General features: G+C 39.5%; 4 protein-coding genes across 11 annotated transcripts; 3 read left to right on the plus strand and 1 right to left on the minus strand.

The window, feature by feature from the left end:
* The first annotated feature begins 1,018 nt into the window (after nt 1-1,018).
* LOC105454992 (DIS3-like exonuclease 2) lies at nt 1,019-5,991 on the plus strand. 3 transcript variants are annotated; one of them, XM_011698004.1, is made up of 10 exons: nt 1,019-1,290; nt 1,459-1,978; nt 2,163-2,519; nt 2,954-3,624; nt 3,788-4,049; nt 4,141-4,676; nt 4,799-5,078; nt 5,189-5,379; nt 5,463-5,742; nt 5,830-5,991. In XM_011698004.1, the coding sequence occupies exons 2-10, from the start codon at nt 1,481-1,483 to the stop codon at nt 5,935-5,937; spliced, it is 3,183 nt and encodes a 1,060-aa protein (XP_011696306.1). In that variant the 5' UTR covers nt 1,019-1,290; nt 1,459-1,480; the 3' UTR covers nt 5,938-5,991. The 3 variants fall into 3 exon arrangements, with proteins under 3 accessions (XP_011696306.1, XP_011696305.1, XP_011696304.1); XM_011698003.1 differs by having other exon boundaries at nt 1,021-1,290; nt 1,417-1,978; XM_011698002.1 differs by having other exon boundaries at nt 1,021-1,978.
* A 1,738-nt stretch (nt 5,992-7,729) lies between these two features.
* Nucleotides 7,730-12,923, minus strand: LOC105454994 (E3 ubiquitin-protein ligase MARCH6). 5 transcript variants are annotated; one of them, XM_011698008.1, is made up of 8 exons: nt 12,235-12,531; nt 11,600-11,660; nt 10,989-11,438; nt 10,578-10,899; nt 10,082-10,449; nt 9,301-9,957; nt 8,758-9,211; nt 7,730-8,557 (listed from the first exon to the last, which is right to left on the minus strand). In XM_011698008.1, the coding sequence occupies exons 3-8, from the start codon at nt 11,373-11,375 to the stop codon at nt 7,809-7,811; spliced, it is 2,937 nt and encodes a 978-aa protein (XP_011696310.1). In that variant the 5' UTR covers nt 11,376-11,438; nt 11,600-11,660; nt 12,235-12,531; the 3' UTR covers nt 7,730-7,808. The 5 variants fall into 5 exon arrangements, with proteins under 5 accessions (XP_011696310.1, XP_011696312.1, XP_011696309.1 ...); XM_011698010.1 differs by lacking the exons at nt 11,600-11,660; nt 12,235-12,531 and adding an exon at nt 12,851-12,923; XM_011698007.1 differs by lacking the exons at nt 11,600-11,660; nt 12,235-12,531 and adding an exon at nt 12,749-12,905.
* Nucleotides 12,924-13,560: 637 nt separating this feature from the next.
* On the plus strand, nt 13,561-18,928 carry LOC105454993 (DNA topoisomerase 3-alpha-like). Of its 2 annotated transcripts, none has more exons than XM_011698005.1 (11): nt 13,561-14,125; nt 14,430-14,776; nt 14,929-15,047; nt 15,128-15,474; nt 15,550-15,838; nt 15,928-16,426; nt 16,684-17,020; nt 17,140-17,734; nt 17,806-18,043; nt 18,195-18,454; nt 18,618-18,928. In XM_011698005.1, exons 1-11 carry the CDS (start codon nt 13,922-13,924, stop codon nt 18,656-18,658), a joined length of 3,276 nt encoding a protein of 1,091 aa, XP_011696307.1. In that variant the 5' UTR covers nt 13,561-13,921; the 3' UTR covers nt 18,659-18,928. The 2 variants fall into 2 exon arrangements, with proteins under 2 accessions (XP_011696307.1, XP_011696308.1); XM_011698006.1 differs by lacking the exon at nt 13,561-14,125 and adding an exon at nt 14,209-14,316.
* Nucleotides 18,929-20,678: 1,750 nt separating this feature from the next.
* LOC105454996 (ATP-dependent RNA helicase glh-2-like) lies at nt 20,679-21,808 on the plus strand. The gene is made up of 6 exons (XM_011698012.1): nt 20,679-20,823; nt 20,900-20,993; nt 21,144-21,247; nt 21,400-21,456; nt 21,603-21,666; nt 21,798-21,808. The coding sequence occupies exons 2-5, from the start codon at nt 20,965-20,967 to the stop codon at nt 21,632-21,634; spliced, it is 222 nt and encodes a 73-aa protein (XP_011696314.1). The 5' UTR covers nt 20,679-20,823; nt 20,900-20,964; the 3' UTR covers nt 21,635-21,666; nt 21,798-21,808.
* Nucleotides 21,809-22,863: the final 1,055 nt, after the last annotated feature.

Here is a 22,863-nt window from a genome sequence, read left to right on the forward strand (position 1 = left end):
CTCTTTTAATATCTTTTTTTAATATCTTTTTTTTCTATGACTTTTATACTCTAGGATCTAGCGGAGTAGCGTCGACAATGTTCAAGAAATTTACCATAAATAGCAGTTCTTTTATTTTTTGGGATTATCTTGACCCCCATGCGAGCATTTTATTAAATAACTTATGAAATTTTTATTGAATAATCTGTATAGTTGACATAAATATATTCTTTTGAAGCAAAAAGGAACATTCTTGTTGCAATGTTGAATAATTCGTGGTGAAATAAATTTTTTTCACGTTATACTAATTCTTTTTTTATTTTTTTATTATATAATTAATACTCTACCTATCATTATAACAATATTTTATAATAATATGAATAATTATGTATGTATGTATAATATATAATGATATTCTTTCAAATATATATGTTGATCTTTTTAATATATATTTTAATTTACTATATGTATGTAAATAGAAATATATGAATAAATATATATATTAATATATAATAAATATATTTTTCAGAATCACAACATTCAAAGATATAATTATATATATATTAATCCTTTGCAGGCAAACGCAAAAGGCTCTTTTTTATAATAATAGCTTGTATATTGTTTAGATATTTGCGGCGTATCAAAATAACCTGCAAAGTAACGATAAACACATTATTAGTACTATAACTAGCTTAGCAAGCAATAAATCTTAATTATTTTGGTACTCGTTAAGATTTCGACAGTATATATTACAATATTGGGCCAGTTTTGGGCAACAATTTAATTGCAATAGCAGTATACTAATAAAAATGGTAAAATATCTTCCACTGAAATAAACCTAAATGTTCTACATATTATGACAGTGTTTTTGTCTGTAGCATCGTTCTATAAATTATGTTAAGTACAAAGTAAAAAATCTTTCGTCTTCCCTTCGTGTCTCCCGTCACTTTTCTTTTGTCATACCTACAATTTTCTTTCGGTTCGTAAACATGATTAAATCAAGATGATCACGTCTATTTACGTCGGTCGGTAGGACTAGACATGGGACATTAGACATGACTTAAATCACGTGGACCTACATACATGTAGACGGCTAAACGATTTCATTCCCCCACCAATCCCTCGTCACGGCTCGTTTCGGCCGCTCGACCTAACCAAAATTTTTGCCGCTCATCCCGATCTAATCTAACGGCCCGTGTATTTACCTTTTTTGTTTTCCACCCCCTTCAAAGTGACCCGAGGCCGGCGACAGGCGGCACATGACGTTCGCGAAATTTTCGGCACAGTCGGAGATTCCCAGTTGGACTCGCGGTGGGCCACTTTTATCTCTTGACACATACGTAGAAAGCACAAGCTTCCTATCTGTGATCTGTTCGTTTGTAATCTGTATCTTTTTTTTTCTTTTTTAATCCGCGATTGTGTTCCGCGTTAAGATAGATATACACGGTTGTGAGCTTATACACTCATCGTCGCCGATAGCACACAAGGTTCAGTCGCAATCATGCGCAAGCTGAGGAATCCGAAAGCCACGAAGTCCGCGAAGAAGACTCCGGATGAATCTCACTGCAGGCATCACGGTAACGTGGACAAAAATGAGCAGAAACGCTGCGTCCGGAGAGCGACGAATCTCTTGCACTCCTTGACGGGCGAAACGTTCGACTCCCGTTACGACGAACTGACGGAGCTTACTGGGCAGCTCGCAGCTGACCTCAGGATCTCCAAGAGCCTCCAGTTCAGAAGGAGGAAGGCAAGGTGCACCGTGACGGGTAAAACCGACGAGCAAGCCGCGTCGAGCCTCTCACAGGATGTGCAAGATAAGCTTGCGAACATCCCTCAGGAGTCCCAGGTCGTCTCGGAAGCGTTGGAAGAGGAGAACACGAAGAACGCTGTCCCACAGAGATGTAAAAATTCTGCTAGAGAGAAAGGGAAAGGCGACACAACGATGGTGTCAGCTAGCGACAAAGAAGAATGCAGGGCGAAGTATTTCGTTACAAATCAGGTTGGATATATATATGTGTATATAATGTAAATCTTTTTCTAATCTTATCTGTTATCGCCTGAAGAATATTATCCTTGTTTAAATGAACAAATGTTCTGTAACATAGGAATTTATTATTTCTGCATTATGTAAAGTTTAATTATCATTATCGTTCTGTTAACAGTAATAATTTTTTTCTGTGCAGGCCAACACTCAGCCTGATAACAAGAAAAGACACTCGAAATTAACGAGGAAAAATAAAAGTAAGGCGGAAGGGGAAAATAAATCGAGTACAGGGAATGTATTCAAAGAGAATGTACCAGATAAAATCGAGGAGCAAGCCGCATCAAGTCTCATGGATGTGCAAGATGGCACGACGCAGCTTGCAAACACCTCTCAGGAGTCTCAGGTCGTCTCGAGGTCGAAAGCGTTGGAAGAAGAGAACGCGAGGAACGCCACCCCACAGAAATGTAAAAATTCTCTTAGAGAGAAAGGCGACACAAGGATGGTGTCAGCTGGCGGCAAAGAAGAATGCAAGACGAAGAATTTTGTTACGAATCAGGTTGGATATATATGCGTAGGGTAATTGTCCCTATTAGTGTGCCCTGTACCTATTAATGTGCTTTTATATTTAAATAAGTCATAAAAATAAACTGGTACAAATAAATAGACAAAGTATTTTTTTTTCTATAAAATTAATACTTTAACTTAATAAAAAAAAATACTTTGTCTATATATTTGTACCAGTTTACTTTTATGACTTATTTAAATATAAAAGCACACTAATAGGTTCAGGGCACATTAATAGGGACAGTTACCCTATATAACGTAAATCTTTTTCTAATCTTATCTGTTATCGCCTGAAGAATATTATCCTTGTTTAAATGTACAAAGGTTCTGTAACACAGGAATTTATTATTTCTGCATTATGCAACAAATTTAATTATACCGTTATACTTTATTGTTTTATTAACAGTTGTCATTTTTTCTGTGTAGGCCGACGCTCAACGTGATAACAAAGAAAGACACTCGAAATTAACGAAGAAAAATTCGAATAGGGGGGAAGCGGAAACTAAATCGAGTACAGGGAATGTACTGAAGGAGAACTGTAGCCAAGAAATAATAAGGAACGACGCAAGGAAAAAGAATACAGATAAAGCAGGCAAAAAGACATTTACAAGATTTTTCGAAAATCATATACCAGTGCCGAAAATGATGAATATTTTAAAAAGGCCAAATGGCGTACAATACGTGAAAGGGAATCTCCGTATAAATCCGTTTGCTCAAAAATATGCTTATTTAAGGTTGAATAATGAGGAGCGCGACTTACTGATCATTGGTTCACAGAGTAGAAATCGTGCTTTTGAAGGGGATTTAGTTGTGGCATGCGTGAATCCCGAACATCTTTGGCGCAACTGTACCGATGGGGAATTACAGAAGACCGGTCACGTCGTTTGTATATTAGAGAAAGTACACTCGAGAAAAGCGGTCGGATATTTAAAGCGGCAAGAGTCGCGTCTGCTGTTCTATCCAAAGGATCAGAGGATACCGTTGGTTGAGATACTTCTTGAGTCAGTGCCAGCTTTATATTTCGAACAGCCGGAACTTTGCAAGAATACAATGTTTTTTGTTAATATCGACTTGTGGGAGCGACCGTATGCATTCGGGTAGGTCCGCATTGTGCGTCTCTATAGTACACAAATATGATATGTTACAATTTTTAAGGATTAATTTTAAAAATTATACGTTTACCTCGGACATTTCTGCCTTCTTGTTACTGCCGGTTGTCCTTATGTGATGTATATATTTTTGTATTTGCTATACTTACAGGCGGATTATTTCGGTAGTGGGTAAATGTGGCGAAATAGATACGGAATTAAACGCAATAATACTGGAAAATAATTTAGACGTATCTCCGTATCAAGAATCGCTATTGGAAGGCCTCCCAGACAGCGATTACATTTTAACGGACGCCGATATAGAAGGTAGAGAAGAGTGGAGGCACGAGTGCATCTTCACGATAGATCCTGTAACAGCTGTTGATATAGACGACGCCTTATCATGCAAAGTCTTGGGCAACGGGAACTACGAAGTAAGCATTGCGATGCATTGGATCTAGCCGGAGCAGTGCATTTAATAAATCATTTTCGTTCAATTTCTCTTTAATTTTTTTAATTTCTCAGATCGGTGTGCATATATCAGACGTCACTCACTACTTGGAATTTTTCTCTCCGCTCGATATGGAAGTTCTGAAACGAGCTACCACCGTTTACTTGCCGCACATGACTTCGCATATGCTACCGGAGAAACTGTGTAAAGTTTGTTCCTTGCTGCCCGGTAAAGATAAACTGGCCTTTTCCGTGATCTGGGAAATAACGCCAGACGCCGAAATTGTGAAACATCGTTTCGCGAGGACTGTGGTAAGGTCGTGTTGTCAAATGTCCTACGACTCGGCTCAGGCCATGATCGACGATCCGAACAAGTCTTGGCCCGAGGATTTCCTCGACATAAAAGGAGACTATACGGCGTCGTTGTTGTCCGACAAAGTGAACAAGTTATTCAAGTTGTCCACCCAGTTGCGAGACAAACGATTTGTTAACGGCGCGCTCAGGTTGGACAAGCCAAAGTTACAGATACACATCGATCCCAAGCTCAGTCGAGAATGCGGGATCCCGATACCCGTAAACTACTGTGTATACGAAAGGATTGACAGCAACAGGTGGATTTTTCAGCTACTTATATACATCCTACTGGCTTACATTGTTACATTACTTAGACTACGAGGAAATCCTAACTCCGTTTTTAATCATCGATTACTCATTACGAATGTATGTGTTTCAGTCTTATAGAAGAATTTATGCTGCTGGCAAATATAACAGTCGCCGCACAATTGCACAGTGCATTTCCCAAAACGGCTTTATTGCGTATTCATAAAGATCCGTCCAAGAAGTGTCTCGATACGGTTCAAAATACGCTGCAAAATTATGGAATTCATTTGAATGTTGAAACAGCTGGGGCCTTACAGGCCAGCATCAGTCGCTACGAAAACAATTCTGCCACGATCAATTCTATGAAACATATTATGATGGTTATCGTAAATTTGTGTTCAAAGACTATGATAGTAAGAATTTTTATTTTTTTATGTTATATAATATAATGTAAACGATATAAATAAATTTGTAATCTGATGATTCTGTATTATAATACTGAAAATTTCTTTTTTTTTTTCAGCGTGCAGAATATATATGCGCGTCTACCACTTCGCGGTACAATTTAAAGCACTATGCGTTAAACGTACCTCTTTACACGCACTTTACGTCCCCCATTCGAAGGTATTCCGATTGCATAGTTCACCGTTTGCTCGGTGCGACGCTCGAAAATAAACCTTTACCGGAAAAATGGACGGTCAAGCTGTGCTCCAAGTACGTCAGTGATACAGTATGAAAGCAGAATGACATGAAATTTGACTTGAAACAAATAACTTTTTATTTCCAATTCACGACAGGATTGCAGCCAATTGCAATACGAAGAAGTATAGTGCGAAACTAGCTCAGGAACAGAGCACGGAGGTGTTCTTTGCGTACATGGTAGGCCTCGCGGGCGGCTTTGAAGCGGTAGCCACTGTGGTGTACGTGAAGGGAGACTGTATAGATGCTATTCTCTGTGATATCGGCATAAGAATAAAAGTAAATTTCAAGGACATAGAAAACATTGCCACATCCAAGTTTTCCGAGGATCATGTACCAACTTTGACTATCAATTGGGTGAAACCTCCTATTGTACAGGTAAGTACTGTGATATTCTGTATAGCGTACTTGACACAGGATATATTATCAGCATGTTTATTAATATCTCGTAAATATCTATTTTAGGTAATCAATTTGTTTAGTTTGGTGAATGTACACGTAATGAAAATTAGTGAAGAATTGCGCTTAAAAGCAACTCTTATACCGCCACCACAACAGTCGACAGAGATTTAGAACATTTTCAATCAGATGAGAATTTTTTTTTAACAATTTATGAATATTCATGTACATATTATATTATGTACATGGAGAAAACGTTATTTGTATAAATTTTGGAGGATTACAGATTATAATTAATGAGAGTACAGAAAAGGCACAGTGTAACGATCGTCGCTGCACTGAGAATGCAACAAAATTAATTTTAAATCGTTTTAACTGTTGAAAAATAATATCCTGTAATGGATATTTATTATTATATATTTTTATAATTTGTTTATTATTATTATGACATTGTTACTTAAAATTATGCATAATCATTATTATTAGTATTAATTTTAATGATTATGTATAATTATATCATCATTATTATTATTATTAATAATAATTATATATGTATACACGATATAATTTATTAATATTATATTTAATGTAATAATATTAAATGCATTACATGTACCATATATATATACATATATGTGTATATATATTCATATATTATTGAAAAACTAGGACGCAGTGACAAAATTTAGAAGACTAAATCTGTACATCTCTTAATTTTTAATTACAAATTTAGAAACGAGACATCATTTGAAGTTTCACAATGTGATCCTCCAAAGTAATAAGTATTTTTATACTACTTTTACATATGACATATGCTTTTTTTTTTACAAAGCATCGGAAGTATACTGAATGACTACTAATGTATATATTCTTAGCAAATAATGAGAATATGTGATTGCAAAGAATACGTCATGAGAATGATTTGTAAAATATATATATATATACATGCAACTTTTTTTTATATTAGCGATTTCGTAAATATTAATAAGATTTGTATATACATGCAGACGATATAGCATTTTGTTATAAAATATTAGTTTATTGTAAATATGTTTTATATTATACATGTATATACCGTATCGTTGGGTATTTACATGTGGTTTATGCATAAATATTTGAAATAATCGAGCCTCGTGAATAGAAACAAAAAAATAAATGATTAAGTAATGACCCGTATATGAAACTTTAATTAATTTGCATAAACATTTGAGGCTACAGCAAAAGTAGTCGATTACAATCGCCAGTCAAATGTATGCAGGTTTATATAAATTATGTTACATAGAGATCGCGAAATTATATTCTATATTATATTAGATAACAATGACCACAATGTACTTTCATAGTTCTTTTCTTTTTTAATCCCTTCCTCTCGCTAAAAGAATTATCGGGAGATTTTATGCTATACATTTATATCTGTAACATTTACGTCTCGTACACTTCTGCATGTCTATTCTATGACTTCCTAACGACATAACATTAGTTTATTACCGCTGTTATCTGACGCATTTCATGCTATTTTATAGCCGTGTATTATCATTCTTATGTAACGTCATGTTAGCGATTGTTACATCAAGAGTACAGCTACGTTAAGAAAGTATAGAATAGACACAAGTTGGACTACGTCAGATTTTCCGAGTTATCTAGCAAAGAATAAAATAGTATCTCTCAAACATATTTACCAGTTTTATAACCGTAGTCATCCTTCGTTGCTGCAAATAATCGCGATCGAAATCTCGTTCATATTGTTTGTAGAGCGAGATAATTAATGTTAGAATTATACGAAGCATCGGAGTGAGAAGCGATACACTAGATAACAGTCTTTGATTTTTATTCTCGGTATCGCTTTACATCAATAAATTATAATATTAAAAATAAAACCATGGCTATATTATATTATAATGTATTTATATATAATATATAATCATATATATATATATATATTATATATATATAAATTATCGATCGGTAAGTATTTCTTAAAGAATGTACACGAAGCTAATCCTAATCCGTTTTTTCCGCCCGTAACAATATTATGCCTGACACCATTAGCTCGATCTCTGCGATTGATGCTGCTGTGTCTGCGATTTGTTGCGATGCTCGTAATTTACGAGCCTCTGGCCCACGAGATACTTGTCGTTCTTAATGTGCTCGTACAGCTTCCTGAACTGGCGTATCTGAAAGTAAATCACCGCGCAGACCAGATTTACTAAGAGAAGAAAAGGGTATAGACGTCGCGCGATGAGAATCTGGGTCTGCAGATTGGTCACGAGAAGTGGTACTATTCCGTAGGCCACGGCGTAAGGTACCGCGAGGGCGAGGCCGAAGCAGCATATAACGGGAGCCGCTAACTCCTTGATGACGAACTTCAAATCCATCTCCCTTATCCCTTCGTTGTACGTTCGCTCAATGGCGAGACGTATTCGCCAGTCCGGGCCCATCATCGTCACGGCGGTGGCTATCTTCGTGTACAGCACGCCCAAGGCCCAATCTTGCCAAATGAATAAGATGGGATTTTGCTCTAGCGGGACGCGCAACGGGACCACTACCACTAACTCGAGAAGAAGACCGAACAGGAGCGGTATGACCCCGACGAGCAGGACAAACGCCACCGAGGCTTTCACGGCCAGGATCGCCCAGTGCTTGATCCGGTCTACGATGGCTCTTCGACCGCGAGGCAGCCAGGAGAACGCCAGTGCCAAGCCTCGGGCCGCGGCCCAGCACACATACGTCCCGCAGGCTATCGTGTACACCTCGTGTACTCTTCCGGATAGAGGGCCAACGGTCTCGCCACCGTCTGAAAGAAAAACAGAAGAAAAAACGTAGCTGATAAAAATCATTGGAAATGAGTGTTTTGCAAAATCCATAATACTTTCTTTTTTCAAAACGTGTGCACGATTTTATGAAAATAATTTTTTATAATCTTTATACAAAGATATACTTTATACAAAGATAAGAATAATTTCGGAAAATAGGAATGACTTGCGAAAGACTCACCGGATCCGGTTAACGTAGGCGCTAACACAGGCGGCGACGGTGCGGGTGCCCCTACCATCCATAACGCCATCACTCTGCGTCCCAGCCACACGGGCAACGTCATAGCGACTAGACTCGCGACCACGAGGGATATGCATACGCAGAGCAGAAGCCCGACCAATCTCGCGGCGAACCACCGCGGCCTGACGTAAGGCTGAAATCCCGTGGGCCCCTCCCTCTGCAGCAGCGCTTGGTGCGCGGCACCCAAGTCCGGATGTTGCGGTTCCTCGATTATCGCCGGCCCCGGATCGTCCGCCTGGTCTCGCAGAAGATACGACTGCAGATCCAGCATCCACGCTACGACGCAGCACCACGCTCTCACGAGGGCTTTCAGCCACGTGCGCGTGTGCGACTGCTCCAGTAACGCGGGAAGGATCACTTGCAGCAGCAGCAATTCCAGCGAAAGCTCGCTGACCTAGAATTTAGACACGCACGTTTTCAGATAACATTTAATCGTCGCAATAGGAGAGATGAAGGGAAAAAATAAAATGTTACTTGTCTTACCTGAGCCTCGCTTTGTACGTTCACGGTGTAGGGTAAAAATCCTGGCCAGGCCCATCTCAGAATCTTTACGGGCAGCCACAACATCAGTAAAATCGCCGTGCCGAATATGATCGCGGACGCGACTAGTCGCCGTACGTGTCGCAGTATGGGAAGATGTATCATCTCTTGTATAGGGGAGAAGTCGGGATCGTTCAGATTTCGTAGGAACCAGAGAACCCCGGGCCGCAGGACCTCACGTAGGAGTAGAATAAACGACGCGAAATAGTATATATAAATCATCCCCACCAGCCAGTGGATGAACATGCATGTGCCGGGAGCGAGTCTGAACGAGGATTCTCTGTCTCTGAGCGTGGCGTCGAACATCGCCAACGAGCAGATGTCCAGCCACCAGCCGCAAACCAATGGAAGTACGCCGATCTCCACGACGGAGAGCAAGGAGACCTTGACGATAACGTAGCACAGTCCTAAGATTCGCTGGGAGCGCTGAAAGCCTAACAGCGCGGCGAGAGTGTGGAGGACTACGAGACAAACTCCGATAACGCAGTAGCCGCACAGCGTGGTCACCAGACCCTCGAAGTGCGACGCGGCCGCGTGTTCCTGCAGGCCTAATCCCGCTATCGTGAGATGGCCGATGTGATACGGGCAGAAAGCAAATACCTGAAGAGATTTAAAAAAATTAGTTTAACAAAATATCATTTAAAAAATTACACATTACATTTTTATTACATTACACAATTGCATTTATTAGTCAATTCGTTTAATCGCGCGTGACAAAACTCACCATGATAAATAAGGTGTTTAGGGACACGACCCAGAAGACATGTTCAAGAAAGACAAGAGACCCGTCCAATCCTAAGAGACGTTCCCAGGTTAATTCTTCAGCTGGTCTGTCCCACTCTAAAGGATTCCAATTGGCATCCTCGGCTTCACCCTGCACCTGCCCCACCACATGTGCCAGCACCGCGTGTCCTCTCGCCCAACGCTCGCCACCCGCGGCATTCGCCTGTCCACCGTCTACGCCGAGTTCATCCCTGATCGGCAGGGGCGGCGCGGGAGGGGCTGGTGGCTGTACGTCTCTCACTAGATCTTCGGGCTCGCCGATTCGTGGATTATTGGCCAGGTTTTCTTCTCGGTATATAGGACGTTGATCTGCGATTATTAAATAAACGAAATCGTTTAATTTACAGAAATAATTACAGAAATAAAAGTCTGTCGCGTCGTTGCAACTTAATTGCTTTCAAAGGTCTAAACGTCTAACTTGTCTCATTAGACTTTACCTTCATTATGTAACTCTCCTTCTTGCGGAATAGGCGGGTCAATGAAGGGAGGGACATTGTTGTTGTCCTGGACCTCTTGCGGCATAGCGCGCTGCTCCTGAGGTTGTTGTGGTCGTTGTGCGTTTGCTTGTGGCGGATTGTCGACCGGGGGCAGTTGTATATCCCGCTCGAGCCAGTCGGGCCCGCCCGCGTGTAAAATCTGCTCGCGCAGCCACACCAGGCCGATAAACGCGAACAGGGTGCAAGTAACTACGAAGCAGCCGTGAAACACGTCCGACGATATATGCTCGGTGGAAAGCATATCCATCGGTAGCGACATTATCTGCAAATACACAAAATCAGCGGTAAATATGTTGAGTTTCATATTTTTTTCCTGCGTTAATCATCGAGGATCGAATTTATTAATCTTACTCGAACTACATCGAGCGGCCCGCTGAAGAGAGCTCTGTATGTGCGGCACGCAGTCAAAGGGACGACTCCCAGCCACGCAATCGCCACCAGGGTGTAGTGTAACCAGTATTTCACCGCAGTGACGATGCTCGAGAATAAACCGCCTACGACGTCTCGCAGCGGCAGACGCCGCGGCATGTCCGGACTGTATATAGGTGTAAATGAGAAGCGGTAGCCGCATAGCTCGCAGTACTCCTTGCGCGAGTAGCGCATCCACTGGACCAGGCACTCCTGATGTATCCATTTGATGCTGCCTGTGCATATGCAGGGATGAAACAAGGGTCTGTCGGCGAGGCCCTCGGATCGGCAGACCCTGCAGATGTCCGCACCCAACATGTCCTCCGTCATGTTTGGTATTTTAAAAAAGTCACGGTATCACGAGCGAGGGAAGTCAGAAGTGACCTACTGTCGCTGAAAACACATGAAATATCCATGAGTTTGCGCTGCACGGTTAATAATTATAAAATTTTTAAAGACATACATATAAGATAAAAATTTGAAAGATATATAGTTATAACATTAATGTTCATTTCTATCAATGTAGATTAATCTGTTGATTAACTTTAACTTACTTTTTATCCTTCTCTAATTCTAAGAATCAAGAAACAAGTTAAAACCAAGATTAAAGTTAATCTACAAAATGAAATGGATATAAAGCCTTTCTTTTCAATCAAACTTCTTGCATGATTCATCCTTCATCTTTTTTTCGGCACGTTAAGCCCACGACACATAGAAAAACGTAAAGCAGTAAGATATCAGCAGTAAGCAAATCAGTCAATCACAATAGAAAACGTAAGGCAATAATCTTACGTTTTCTACTGTGATTGGCCAACTCACTTCTTACGTCTTACTGCTTTACATTTTTCTAAGTGCTATGAGCTTTAGAGATAAAAAGATAATGGATAAACGGCAATTCAGTTGAAAAGAACAGGTGATATTTTGTGGCAGTCTATGTTATCAACAGATTGTTCAGTTGTTGAGACTTTGAGAGTACAGGCATGCTTCAACAAAAATTTAAGATCTCAGAGGTTCTATTAACACTTTGCAGTCCTATATCAAATTTAATTAGACACGATACTTCGCAGCAGTCTATCTTTAGTTCTTCAAGTCACGCTTATAAACACAGACTATGTATATTTTCGCAAGATCTGCATAAATTCCACCATGTAATAAAAATTCTCGGATTCATGTCGGATCGAATAATTACGTAAGAACAAATATTGACGAAGCAACTGCTCTGCTCTCGTTTGCGAGAAAAAAAACGATTTGCAAATTACTGAATAAATATACGCGCGGACGATCATGTTCGTGTGTGCCCGTGAAAAGGGGAAAAACAACAAAACGCGAGAGTGCCGATGCGAGCCGCGGAACGCGAGATCAGCGTACTCGTGCGACTTTAGGTGGCCGCAGCTGATCCGCCCGAGGATCGGACGATCGGGCGCTTAATTAAATCGCAAATTTAACGCGAGGCAGGGAACGATCGACGACACACGACGTGACACAACACATCGCGCCAATGTGACACGACACGTCAGGGTTTCCGTGACCTTTCCTTCCGGGAGGGGAGGAGAAACGCGCGTGCCGCGGCAGCGGCCGTCAGCGTGGCTCGCGATATCCGGAACGTTCCGCGCGTGGCGGATCGTCGGCCGGAGAGGAGAGAACACGATCCCCGTTGTGGGGATCAAAACCAAGGGGACCCGACATGCGTATGTTATACGTACGTATACGCGTTCCGATTCCCGAGCGGCGAGCACCCGCCGTTCGACGCGACGATGACGTAACGTGACGTAACGTTAACGCGACACTCGGCACTCGATACCCACGTGCGTGCGCCCGGAGAAAGATCCACATCGGGCCGAGAGAGTTATCGTGCAAAATATCGGGAGACGTCTCTCCGCCACACCGACCACCTCCAGCTCTCTTCTGCGTTTCTGCACTTTCTGCAGTCTAGTGACTTTCAGTATTTTCGCACTGCCGAAACCTACGAGGCGCAAAATCACTGGGGTTTTGGTGCGCATGCTCAAAATGACGTATACGAAATGGCCGCATACTTGAATGGACTTGAATCGACTTGGATGGAAAAATCGTCAAAACGAAATTTTGTTAAACATTTTTGGCATACGCATTTTTTTTACCGCACATCAGCCGTATGTATTTTTATAGATTTGCGTTCTTGTCTTTTTTTTTTAATAAAGAAGCATATAACATGCTGAAATGTGCAAAAAAAGGCATGCTGCTTTCATGCCCGTATCAGATTAAAGATTGAGATTGGATTGAAATTTAATAAATCAAAGCAAAGATCACTAAACTTATTGAGATTAGTTTTCGTTATTCCAATTGATTAAATTCTAATCTCAAATCAATCTTTAGTCTGATGCAAGCATTAGATTGCACTTTTTGCACTCAGATAAACTTCGCTCTTTCTCTCTCCAACGCCCAAAATATATACTTATCAATTATCTCAATTAATATACATATATATTTATCTCGTTAAGTATAAAAAAATTTTTGGGGAATTTTAAGTCACGCAAAAAAATCTATCTTTGTAAATGAATTTTTTGTTTCTTTTGCCTTTCAATTCCATCCACTTTCTCTTAAGTGCAGAAAGTGCAATAACAACTGCGAGAGGGAACGTCGACCATCACACGTGCACAGCACTCGGTGTGTAAACAACGTTTGGAGCGAGATTCGGTTTCGCCGTTGACGGCGCGCTTTAAAGACAATGCGATGAAATATGGAAGTGGACGTTTACTCCCTGACGCACTCACTTCAGAAACGCAATTCGATTAGACAAATCGCGTATTAACACGTCATATATCGTTCATTGTTGCACATCTCACAAAAAAACCTAACCTTCGTGGCGGGAAATCGTCAACAATGCCACCGGTCGTGTTATGGCCCTCACCAAATTGTTTAACATCACATTGAATTGTACGATATATCGCGGTCTGAAAGCAGCCAGCAAAAATCCCGCGAATGCCTTTCGCCTGCCAAGGGGATACTGCTCGAAGAGCGTCATGAAGATTTTCAATGTCGCCGAGAAGCCGGACGCGGCTAAAAATATCGCCGGTTACTTGTCACGCGGTACCAGCAGAAGGGTAAACATTTAAACGCTGTGTACAGCGTTCTCTCAGTAGTAATTTTTTTTATCATTGTCCACGAGCTTCTCGTTATTCGATCATATTTATTTGCGAATCAAGGGAGCCTGTGTAGAAATGTATCTCTCAACGTTTCTGTTTTTTTTGTTCTACTCCACTGGCCAGTCGATTAATAGTGTCATCACCTTTTTGTAAGATTATATAGCGCACTGCATTGCGTTCCTACTTACTTATTGTCTTTTTCCCCTTAGAGGTTAGATAATCAAGTTTCTATCTTTTTTACTACGATTTCTGTCTCTTGCAGAGGGAAGGTTTATCCGTATACAACAAGATCTTCGAATTTGACGTGCAGCTGTGGGGTCAACACTGCCAAATGGTGATGACATCTGTATCCGGTCACTTGTTGGGCTACGAGTTTACGGGCGCCTACCGCAAGTGGCACGGCTGTAATCCGTTGAGCTTGTTCGATGCCCCGGTGTCCAAGCAGTGCTTGGACGAGAACCACGTAAAGATTAAGAGAACCCTGGAGCGAGAGATACGATCCTGCAGCGCGTTGATCATCTGGACGGATTGTGACAGAGAGGGGGAGAACATAGGCTTTGAGATTGTTCAGGTTTGCCAGATGGTGAAGCCTAATCTCCGTGTATATAGGTAATTGATGACGCGATTGAACGCGTTCCCATCCTCCCTTTTTTTGCACACGATTTGTAGTTTTTTGAAGTTTTTGACGAGATTTGTAATGGTTTCTGAAATGCAATGTTTCTTCTGTGATGTTTTTTTGATATGTTTTCTGAATGTTTCAGGGCAAAATTCTCAGAAATTACGAGACCGTCTATTGAAAGGGCTCTGCAAACTCTGGAGGAGCCAGATAAGGCAATGAGCGACGCCGTAGACGTGAGAAGCGAATTGGATTTGCGAATTGGTACTGACTCTGATTAAAGATCACATCGAAATCGAGCTGTGTGTATAAACTTTTTTAATTAACGGCAAACACGTCGACAGGTGCCGCGTTCACGAGATTTCAGACCTTGAGGTTGCAGAAGACATTCCCCAACACTCTCGGGGACCTGCTCATCAGCTACGGAAGCTGCCAGTTTCCAACGCTTGGATTTGTGGTCGAGAGATTTCTGGCCATCGATCGGTTCAAGTCCGAGCCGTACTGGAAGCTACGGGTGATCGACGATCGCGAGGGGATATCTGTGGAATTCAGATGGGCCAGGGTGAGACTGTTCGAGAAGATGCCCTGCCAGATCTTTCTGGACATATGCTTGGAACGGCCGGAAGCTACGGTGGAGAAGGTGACGTGCAAACCGAAAAGCAAATGGAGGCCTTTACCCCTGGACACCGTTGTAAGTAACCGAATTCAAGGCATCGCGAGGCATTTGGAGATTCTGCCGTATTTCAAGAATCATTCGAATCCACAGGAATTGGAGAAGCAGGGCTCTCGCAAGTTGCGCATAAACGCGAAGGAGACGATGAGGATAGCGGAGAGATTGTACACGCAGGGTCTCATCAGTTACCCGCGCACGGAAACGAATATATTCCCGAAGGAGTTGAATCTGACGTCTTTGGTGGAGCAACAGGTGACCGATCGGGGCTGGGGTGGCTTCGCGCAAAATTTACTGGAATCCGGAGTAACTCCCAGGCAGGGGAAGAAGAGCGATCAGGCGCATCCTCCTATTCATCCCACGAAGTATAGCAACAGTTTGCAAGGTACGTTCCTCGGCCCTCGACTCCCACGGAGGCTGCTCCTGCTTGTCGTTAGATCGACCCGCGTTAATCGATTGCCGATCCGTCGACAGGAAACGAGGCGAAGGTCTACGAATTTGTGGTACGTCACTTTCTGGCTTGTCTGTCGAAGAACGCGGAGGGCCGGGAGACGACGGTCGAGATCAACATAGCGGGCGAGAGATTTATAGCTAACGGTCTCGAGGTCATAGCGAAGAATTATCTCGAGGTGTACGTGTACGAGAAGTGGAACAGCAAGCAGATTCACTCGTACGAGCAGAGGCAAGTCTTCCGACCGACCAGTATCGATATGGTGGAAGAGAAAACCTCGCCGCCGACTTTATTAACCGAGGCCGAATTGATCGCACTGATGGACAAGCACGGCATCGGTACGGACGCCACTCATGCCGAGCACATCGACACCATCAAATCCCGGCAATACGTGGGCTTAACGGAAACCCAACATTTCATGCCGGGCAAATTGGGCATCGGTCTGGTGATGGGTTACGACAATATGGGCTTCCAAATGTCCAAGCCGCACTTGCGTGCGGATTTAGAGAAAGATTTACAACTGTAAGCCAATTAGTAACTAAAAGTATCGTATTAAGACTTGTGTCCACGATACTAGAGAAATCGATTCAAGTTCTCGGAACAAGAACTATGTTAGCCAATCAACTTGCAGCTTTTATGGAAACGCAGTAATTTTATTAGCTATACAGTTTTCGGTTCGAGAACTTGGACCGATTTTTAGTATCGCGGACACAAGGCTTTAGACAGTCTTAATCTATTAGAGTTTGTATAAATCTGTTTCTGTCATTTTGTTATCGCAGGATATGCCGGCGTCAGAAAGACCCGAATGAAGTATTACAAAGTCAAATTAATACGTATCGCGAGGTGTTTAGAGTGGCGATCGAACGCGCCAATCTGATAGACGACTCTTTAGCGCACTATCTCGGCGAGAGGCCTCTCCAAACCGAGCAAGTGCAGCTCGCTCCAGAGATTGCCATATTCAAGTGTCCAAAATGCGGCTCTAATATGGTGCTAAAGGAGAGACGGCAGGGCAGAGGAAAATACATCAGTTGCATGGGATATCCGGAATGTACCAACGTGGTCTGGCTCTCGGAGGCTATAGAAGACGTGGAAGTTTTGAACGAGACATGCAATCAGGTAAATATAACACCTATGCTCGCAGTACGTTTTGCACATAGATACGTGCGTGAATCATAAATTATTATTAAATAGTTCTCGTAAATTATAAAATTTGTTCACACGATTAATATTTTCAGTGTACAGAAAATATGCGCAAGTTAAAATTCAAATTGGTCAGGAATGTGATACCCTTGTACGGCACCTCTTACACAACTTGCATAGGCTGTGATAATACGTTCAACGAAATGTTGAACATTAAGGAAGATTGCATTAAACGAACTGGAAGAGCGAATTACACCGGTCACAGTAATACGAGGGACATGTCGAGCTCCACTTCCACCTCAAGTACATCCCAATCGCGAAGTACCCAGCCAGTTTCTAGTGGTGCAGGGTCTGCTCGAAGGAACAACGATGTGGGCTTGATCGGAACTTCTAACACATCTGGAAGACAAAATCAGAATTCTAACGTTTCTCAACCGAACAGATCGAACAGGCCGAATGCTGGCAATAGAAGTACAATACCGAGTAATAGAGAAAATCATACCTCCTGGATTAATTCACGTGATTTCAATAATTCAACGAACAGATCGAATCAATCTGCGGTCAGAGATTCTCGCAACGCGAATAGTACAAGTAATACGTGGGGCAACATTGACAATAATTCTGAAATTATGTGTCATTGTCATGAGACTGCGATCCAATTAACAGTTAGAAAAGAGGGGCCAAATAAAGGTGAGTGGCCAACTGCCATATAAAATGCGATTTGTCGCGTGAGTCGTTTTCGATAACATTTGTAATTCCAGGACGTCTGTTTTACAAATGCGCTAAACCGCAGGGAAGCGGTTGCAACTTTTTCTTGTGGGCATCTGACAGCGCCGAGTCTCACGATAATAACGCAGAGAACGAATATTCAAGTTGGACATCCAGCCTGGATAGAAACAACGATGGTGCTGGTCACCCTCGCGTTGGCACTTCTAATGACGATTGGGGAAACCCATCGACGAACGATGTTATATGCAGCTGTAATCAGCCCGCTCGAAAGTGAGTAAAATCTTTGGAAGAAACGATAAATTGTTTCGGTTGGATATATTGATGTCAATAATTAATCAATTGATGTCTTGTTTAATATCGCCAATTAAAAGTTTCACTATGTCTTTAATATATGTAAAAATATTTGCGCGCGTATCTTTAGATTGACGGTTAACAAAGATGGCCCCAATAAAGGACGACAATTTTACGGATGTCCCAAGGGTATGAACTCTACTTGTAATTTTTTCAAATGGGCAGACGAGGATGACGCCGCTAATTATGAGAACACAGACTGGGGTAATTCCACTACGAGAAGAACAGGGAATAACGCACGCAGACCGCGCGCCCCTCAGAAAGGCAATGCTCCCAAAAGGCCCAGGCTTACGGGAGGCAAAAGAAAGTGCGGAAATTGCGGAATGGAAGGTAAATGACTTTTTTATTATGATCTCTTTTCCTTCTGTCTTTTTTTTAATAGTAACAATTTTATTGTTCTCAATCGTATCCAATATTATATTCAAATTACATATAAATGTATATATATAGGTATATATATATTTTTTTTTCATTTTGTACTGTTTTTTCACAGGTCATACGAGGACTCGATGTCCAGACAGGACGATGGACTGACGAATGAATTTTTTCCAATATAGTATTGTAAATAATGTACAGTTTGTAATGATTACAGTTGTAAAAAGCTTAATTAGAACGCAGTAGTATTAAATACACTTTCATATTTGTAAGACCCGTCCCTGCTTTATTGAAGAGATAATTTCTACAAGTGTTAGAGATTTCCGTTTGAAGAAAGCGATTCGATAATTAATTAATGCTAATGTTTTATAATTATTGTATTCTAACAAGTGACGCAAGTTACAGTGTTCAATATATATTAAACGATAACTCGTTTGTTATGAGAAAATTTTTCAAGTCTCTAATTTTTCTGCAAGTAAACTGGTTGTTAACTATAAAAAATTAACATATCATTGGCAACAATTATCATATGCTTCTATCAGCGTTCTTCTATAAAATGGTATATTTATTTCGGTAATACTTAAATGCTATAGGAAGCTTTCCAGCAAAAAACACGTGCACATATATCGACACAGAAGCCGTTCTTTTATAGATATTAAGAAAGATAAAAACAGGATAACTTTGGTATGTAACCTGCTGAAAAGCATCCACTGGTCATGATGATGTGACTTGATGTGACAGTACAAATAAATATCTCCTCTCTTGAGTCATTTGGCTTCACTTTTATTTTTTGAAACTAACGCAGTAGTTATTTCTACAGGTATATTTCTTTACATTTATTATTGGTATTTTGATCATTGTATCGTTTTATCTTTATTTTTCTATCACTATTTTCCATCATGCTGTTATTACATATATCATGCTATTTTTTATTTCTAAACACGCACAAACAGAATGATAACACATTCCCTGATGGCAGCATTATCCTTATATCTAATTTTTCTAAAATTTTTCTTTTATCTAATATACAGGGTGTCCCGTAATGACTAACGCTTAAGGGTAGATTCATTTTGTCTTAAAATGATCTCAGAAATCTACCCTTAAGCGTTAGTCCGGTCATTACGGGACACCCTGTATATCAATTCTCTTTCTCCATCCTGCATAATTCTATTTATCTTACACAACCTTTTCCTCCTAAACATTCTAAACATTTTCTTTATCTCTGAACTCCTTTTCTATTCTTATCACGGTCACATTTTTGTATCCTTATTTCATTCTCAATATTTTCAATTAAAGCGGTAATTTTCACAAGTGTTAAAGTTTTCCATTTGAAGGAAACGATTCGATAATCAATTAATTCTGTTTTATAATTATTGTATTCTAATAATGTCCATTTCTACCAATGTAGATTAACTTCAATCTCGATCTTATTTACTTTTTATCTTTTTCTTATTTTTAACACTAGAAAAAAAATACAAAGTTAAAAATACAAATACAAGTTAAACCTGAATTAAAGTTAATTTACACTGGTAGAAATGGACATAAGTGACGCAACTTACAGTGTTTAATACATTAAACTATATTGTATGATAATTTGTTATGAGAAAATTTTTCAGTCTCCAATTCTTCTGCCAAGTGAATTGATTGTTCGTGTTAATATATACATATATATATTATATATATAATTAGCTATATAATACAATTAACATTATTGTCGACAATTATCATATTCTTCTATTAGCGTTCTGCTAAAAAATAATACATTTATTTCGATAATACTTAAATGCTATAGAAAGTTTTCCAGCAAGAAACATGTGCACATATTGACACAGAAGCCATTCTGTTTTTCATAGATATTAAGAAAGACAAAAACAGGATAACTTTGGTATGTAACTCTTAATGAAAAGCATCCACTGTTTGGTTATGACGATGTGACTTGATGTGACAGTACAAATAACTCGCTTCTCTCTTGAGTCATTTGGCTTCACTTTTATTTTTCGAAACTAACACAGTAGGTATTTCCACAGATATATTTCTTTACATTTATTATTGGTATTTTGTTCATTGTATCGTTTTATCTTCATTTTTCTGTCACTATTTTATATCTCTATAAACACTCAAGGACAGAATGATAACACTGATAATACATCCCCGGTCGCAGCCCAGCTGATAAAAGCACGATCCTTTATATATAAACACTTACGTTAGTGGTTGACGAGCATTGCGATTTTTAGCGGAATAAGTTGTTGGAGTGAGTAAAAAGAAGTGAATCTAGGTAAAAGAAAAAAAAAAGCAGAAGAGACGAGAAAGAGTGAGGAAATAGGGTGAGAGAGGCGAAAGTATATATAAAATTAATATAAGAAATTACACGCAAATATTCAAGTTCAGTATCTAACATAGGCAAAAACAACGCTGGCGCTAGCATTTCTAATAACAATTCGAGAAACCTATTCACAACTAACATTATGAACAACTCTAATCAGAATAACACGATGTGAGTAAAATCTCCAACCAGATGAAAAAGAAAATTTTTTCGATTAACACGTATTGATGTTAGTAATTAATGAGTTTAAGTCTTAATTAATATTCCCAATTAATAACTTCACTAATATCTAATGTATGTAAAAATAATATATGTCTTTAGGATTCAGAATGATAATCGCGGGAACACGAATCAGAGCATTTCTAATTCCATAGCCCCCGAAAGGCCTACAACCAACAGAAGGTGCGGAAATTGCAAAGAAGAAGGTAATGTGTAAAGAATTACTTATCTTTGGTTATAATCTCTTTTCTTTCTGTCTCCCATTAATTTTTTTTTAAAATATCACCATTTTTATTGTTCTCTATTATTGTAATCTAAATTATACAATTATTTTACATTTTGTACTCTTCTTTTACAGGTCATACGAGGACCAATTGTCCTGTTGTAAAAATGGGCGAAGGTTGCAAAAGAGAAGGTAATATGTAAAAAACTTGTCTTTGGTCATATTCTCTTTTCTCTCTGTTTCCCATTAATTTTTTTTAAATATCACCATTTTTATTGTTCTCAATTATTGTAATCAAATTGTACACTTATTTTACATTTTGTACTATTCTTTTACAGGTCATACGAGCACCAATTGTCCTGATGCATGAAAGTGCGGAATTTCCAGAAAAGAAAGCAATGTGTAAGGAACTTATCTTTGATCATAATCTCTTTTCTCTCTGTCTCCCATTAATTTTTTTTTAAATATCACCCATACATTATTGTAATCTAAATTGTACATATTATTTTACATTTTGTACTGTTCTTTTACAGATCATACGAGGATCAATTGCCCTGTACTCTTATATATTTACAAGCATTATATACTTTTGCAAGGCAAATCATGTATAATACGTTTCGTTTAATATAAAGAATTGTTATCCGCTTTAGAAATTACACGATTTTGTCTTCATTATCCAGTCTTTATTCTGGGTCGTTTGTTGATCAGACTTCGATTAACTTTATATATTTACAAGCATTATATACTTTTGCAAGGCAAATCATATATAATACGTTTCGTTTAATATATAAAGAATTGTTATCCGTTTCAGAAATTACACGATTTTATCTTCATTATCCAGTCTTTACTCTGGGTCGTTCCTTGGACAGACATCGATCAACTTTCGTCATAATTAATATGTACTTGGGTCGATCGCAATCATCACGTTCCGCTAAAAACATTTTGAATATTTTCGAGATAAAAAATCTGACTAACTCATAGGCCGAGGACTGACTGACAAATTTGTTCAAATATTATATTTATTGTAAATATATAATGTACAATTTGTAACAATTGGAGTTATAAAAAGCTTAATTAGAACGCAGTAGTATCAAATACACTTTCATATTTGTAAGACCCCTCCTCTTATTATATTATTAAACTTATCTTAATTCGATGAAATTAAACGCTCGCGAGGTGAGCTCACCGACGGTCGCAGGAGAAAGAGAACGAACATTCTATCGTTGCCATGTACAAAAATTCTACGATCACATATCAATAAACTTGAATATAATGATTAATCATATTCAAAATGATTATCGAAACTGAAAAGATTTACTTTCTTACAATTTCATACATCTGATATATGAATATATTTCGTATGTCAGATATGGTGTTTATAAAATAAAAATACCTGCAGAATCAAGCTCGATGCAGAATCAAGCATGATGGATGATGCTGCATCTTTTATATACTATTCCGTAGTGATTCTTAAATACGAGAATTGAATTCGTCCCATGCCCATCTTGTGGCGATAGAGCGTACTAATATAACCAGAAATTTTGTAGATCCAACTAGAAAATATTAATTAAATCCGTATAGTAAAGCTGTCTCTTATAC

This window comes from Wasmannia auropunctata, unplaced genomic scaffold, assembly GCF_000956235.1.
Source record: "Wasmannia auropunctata unplaced genomic scaffold, wasmannia.A_1.0 LD335965.1, whole genome shotgun sequence".
In the NCBI taxonomy this organism is placed as follows: Eukaryota; Metazoa; Arthropoda; class Insecta; order Hymenoptera; family Formicidae; genus Wasmannia; species Wasmannia auropunctata.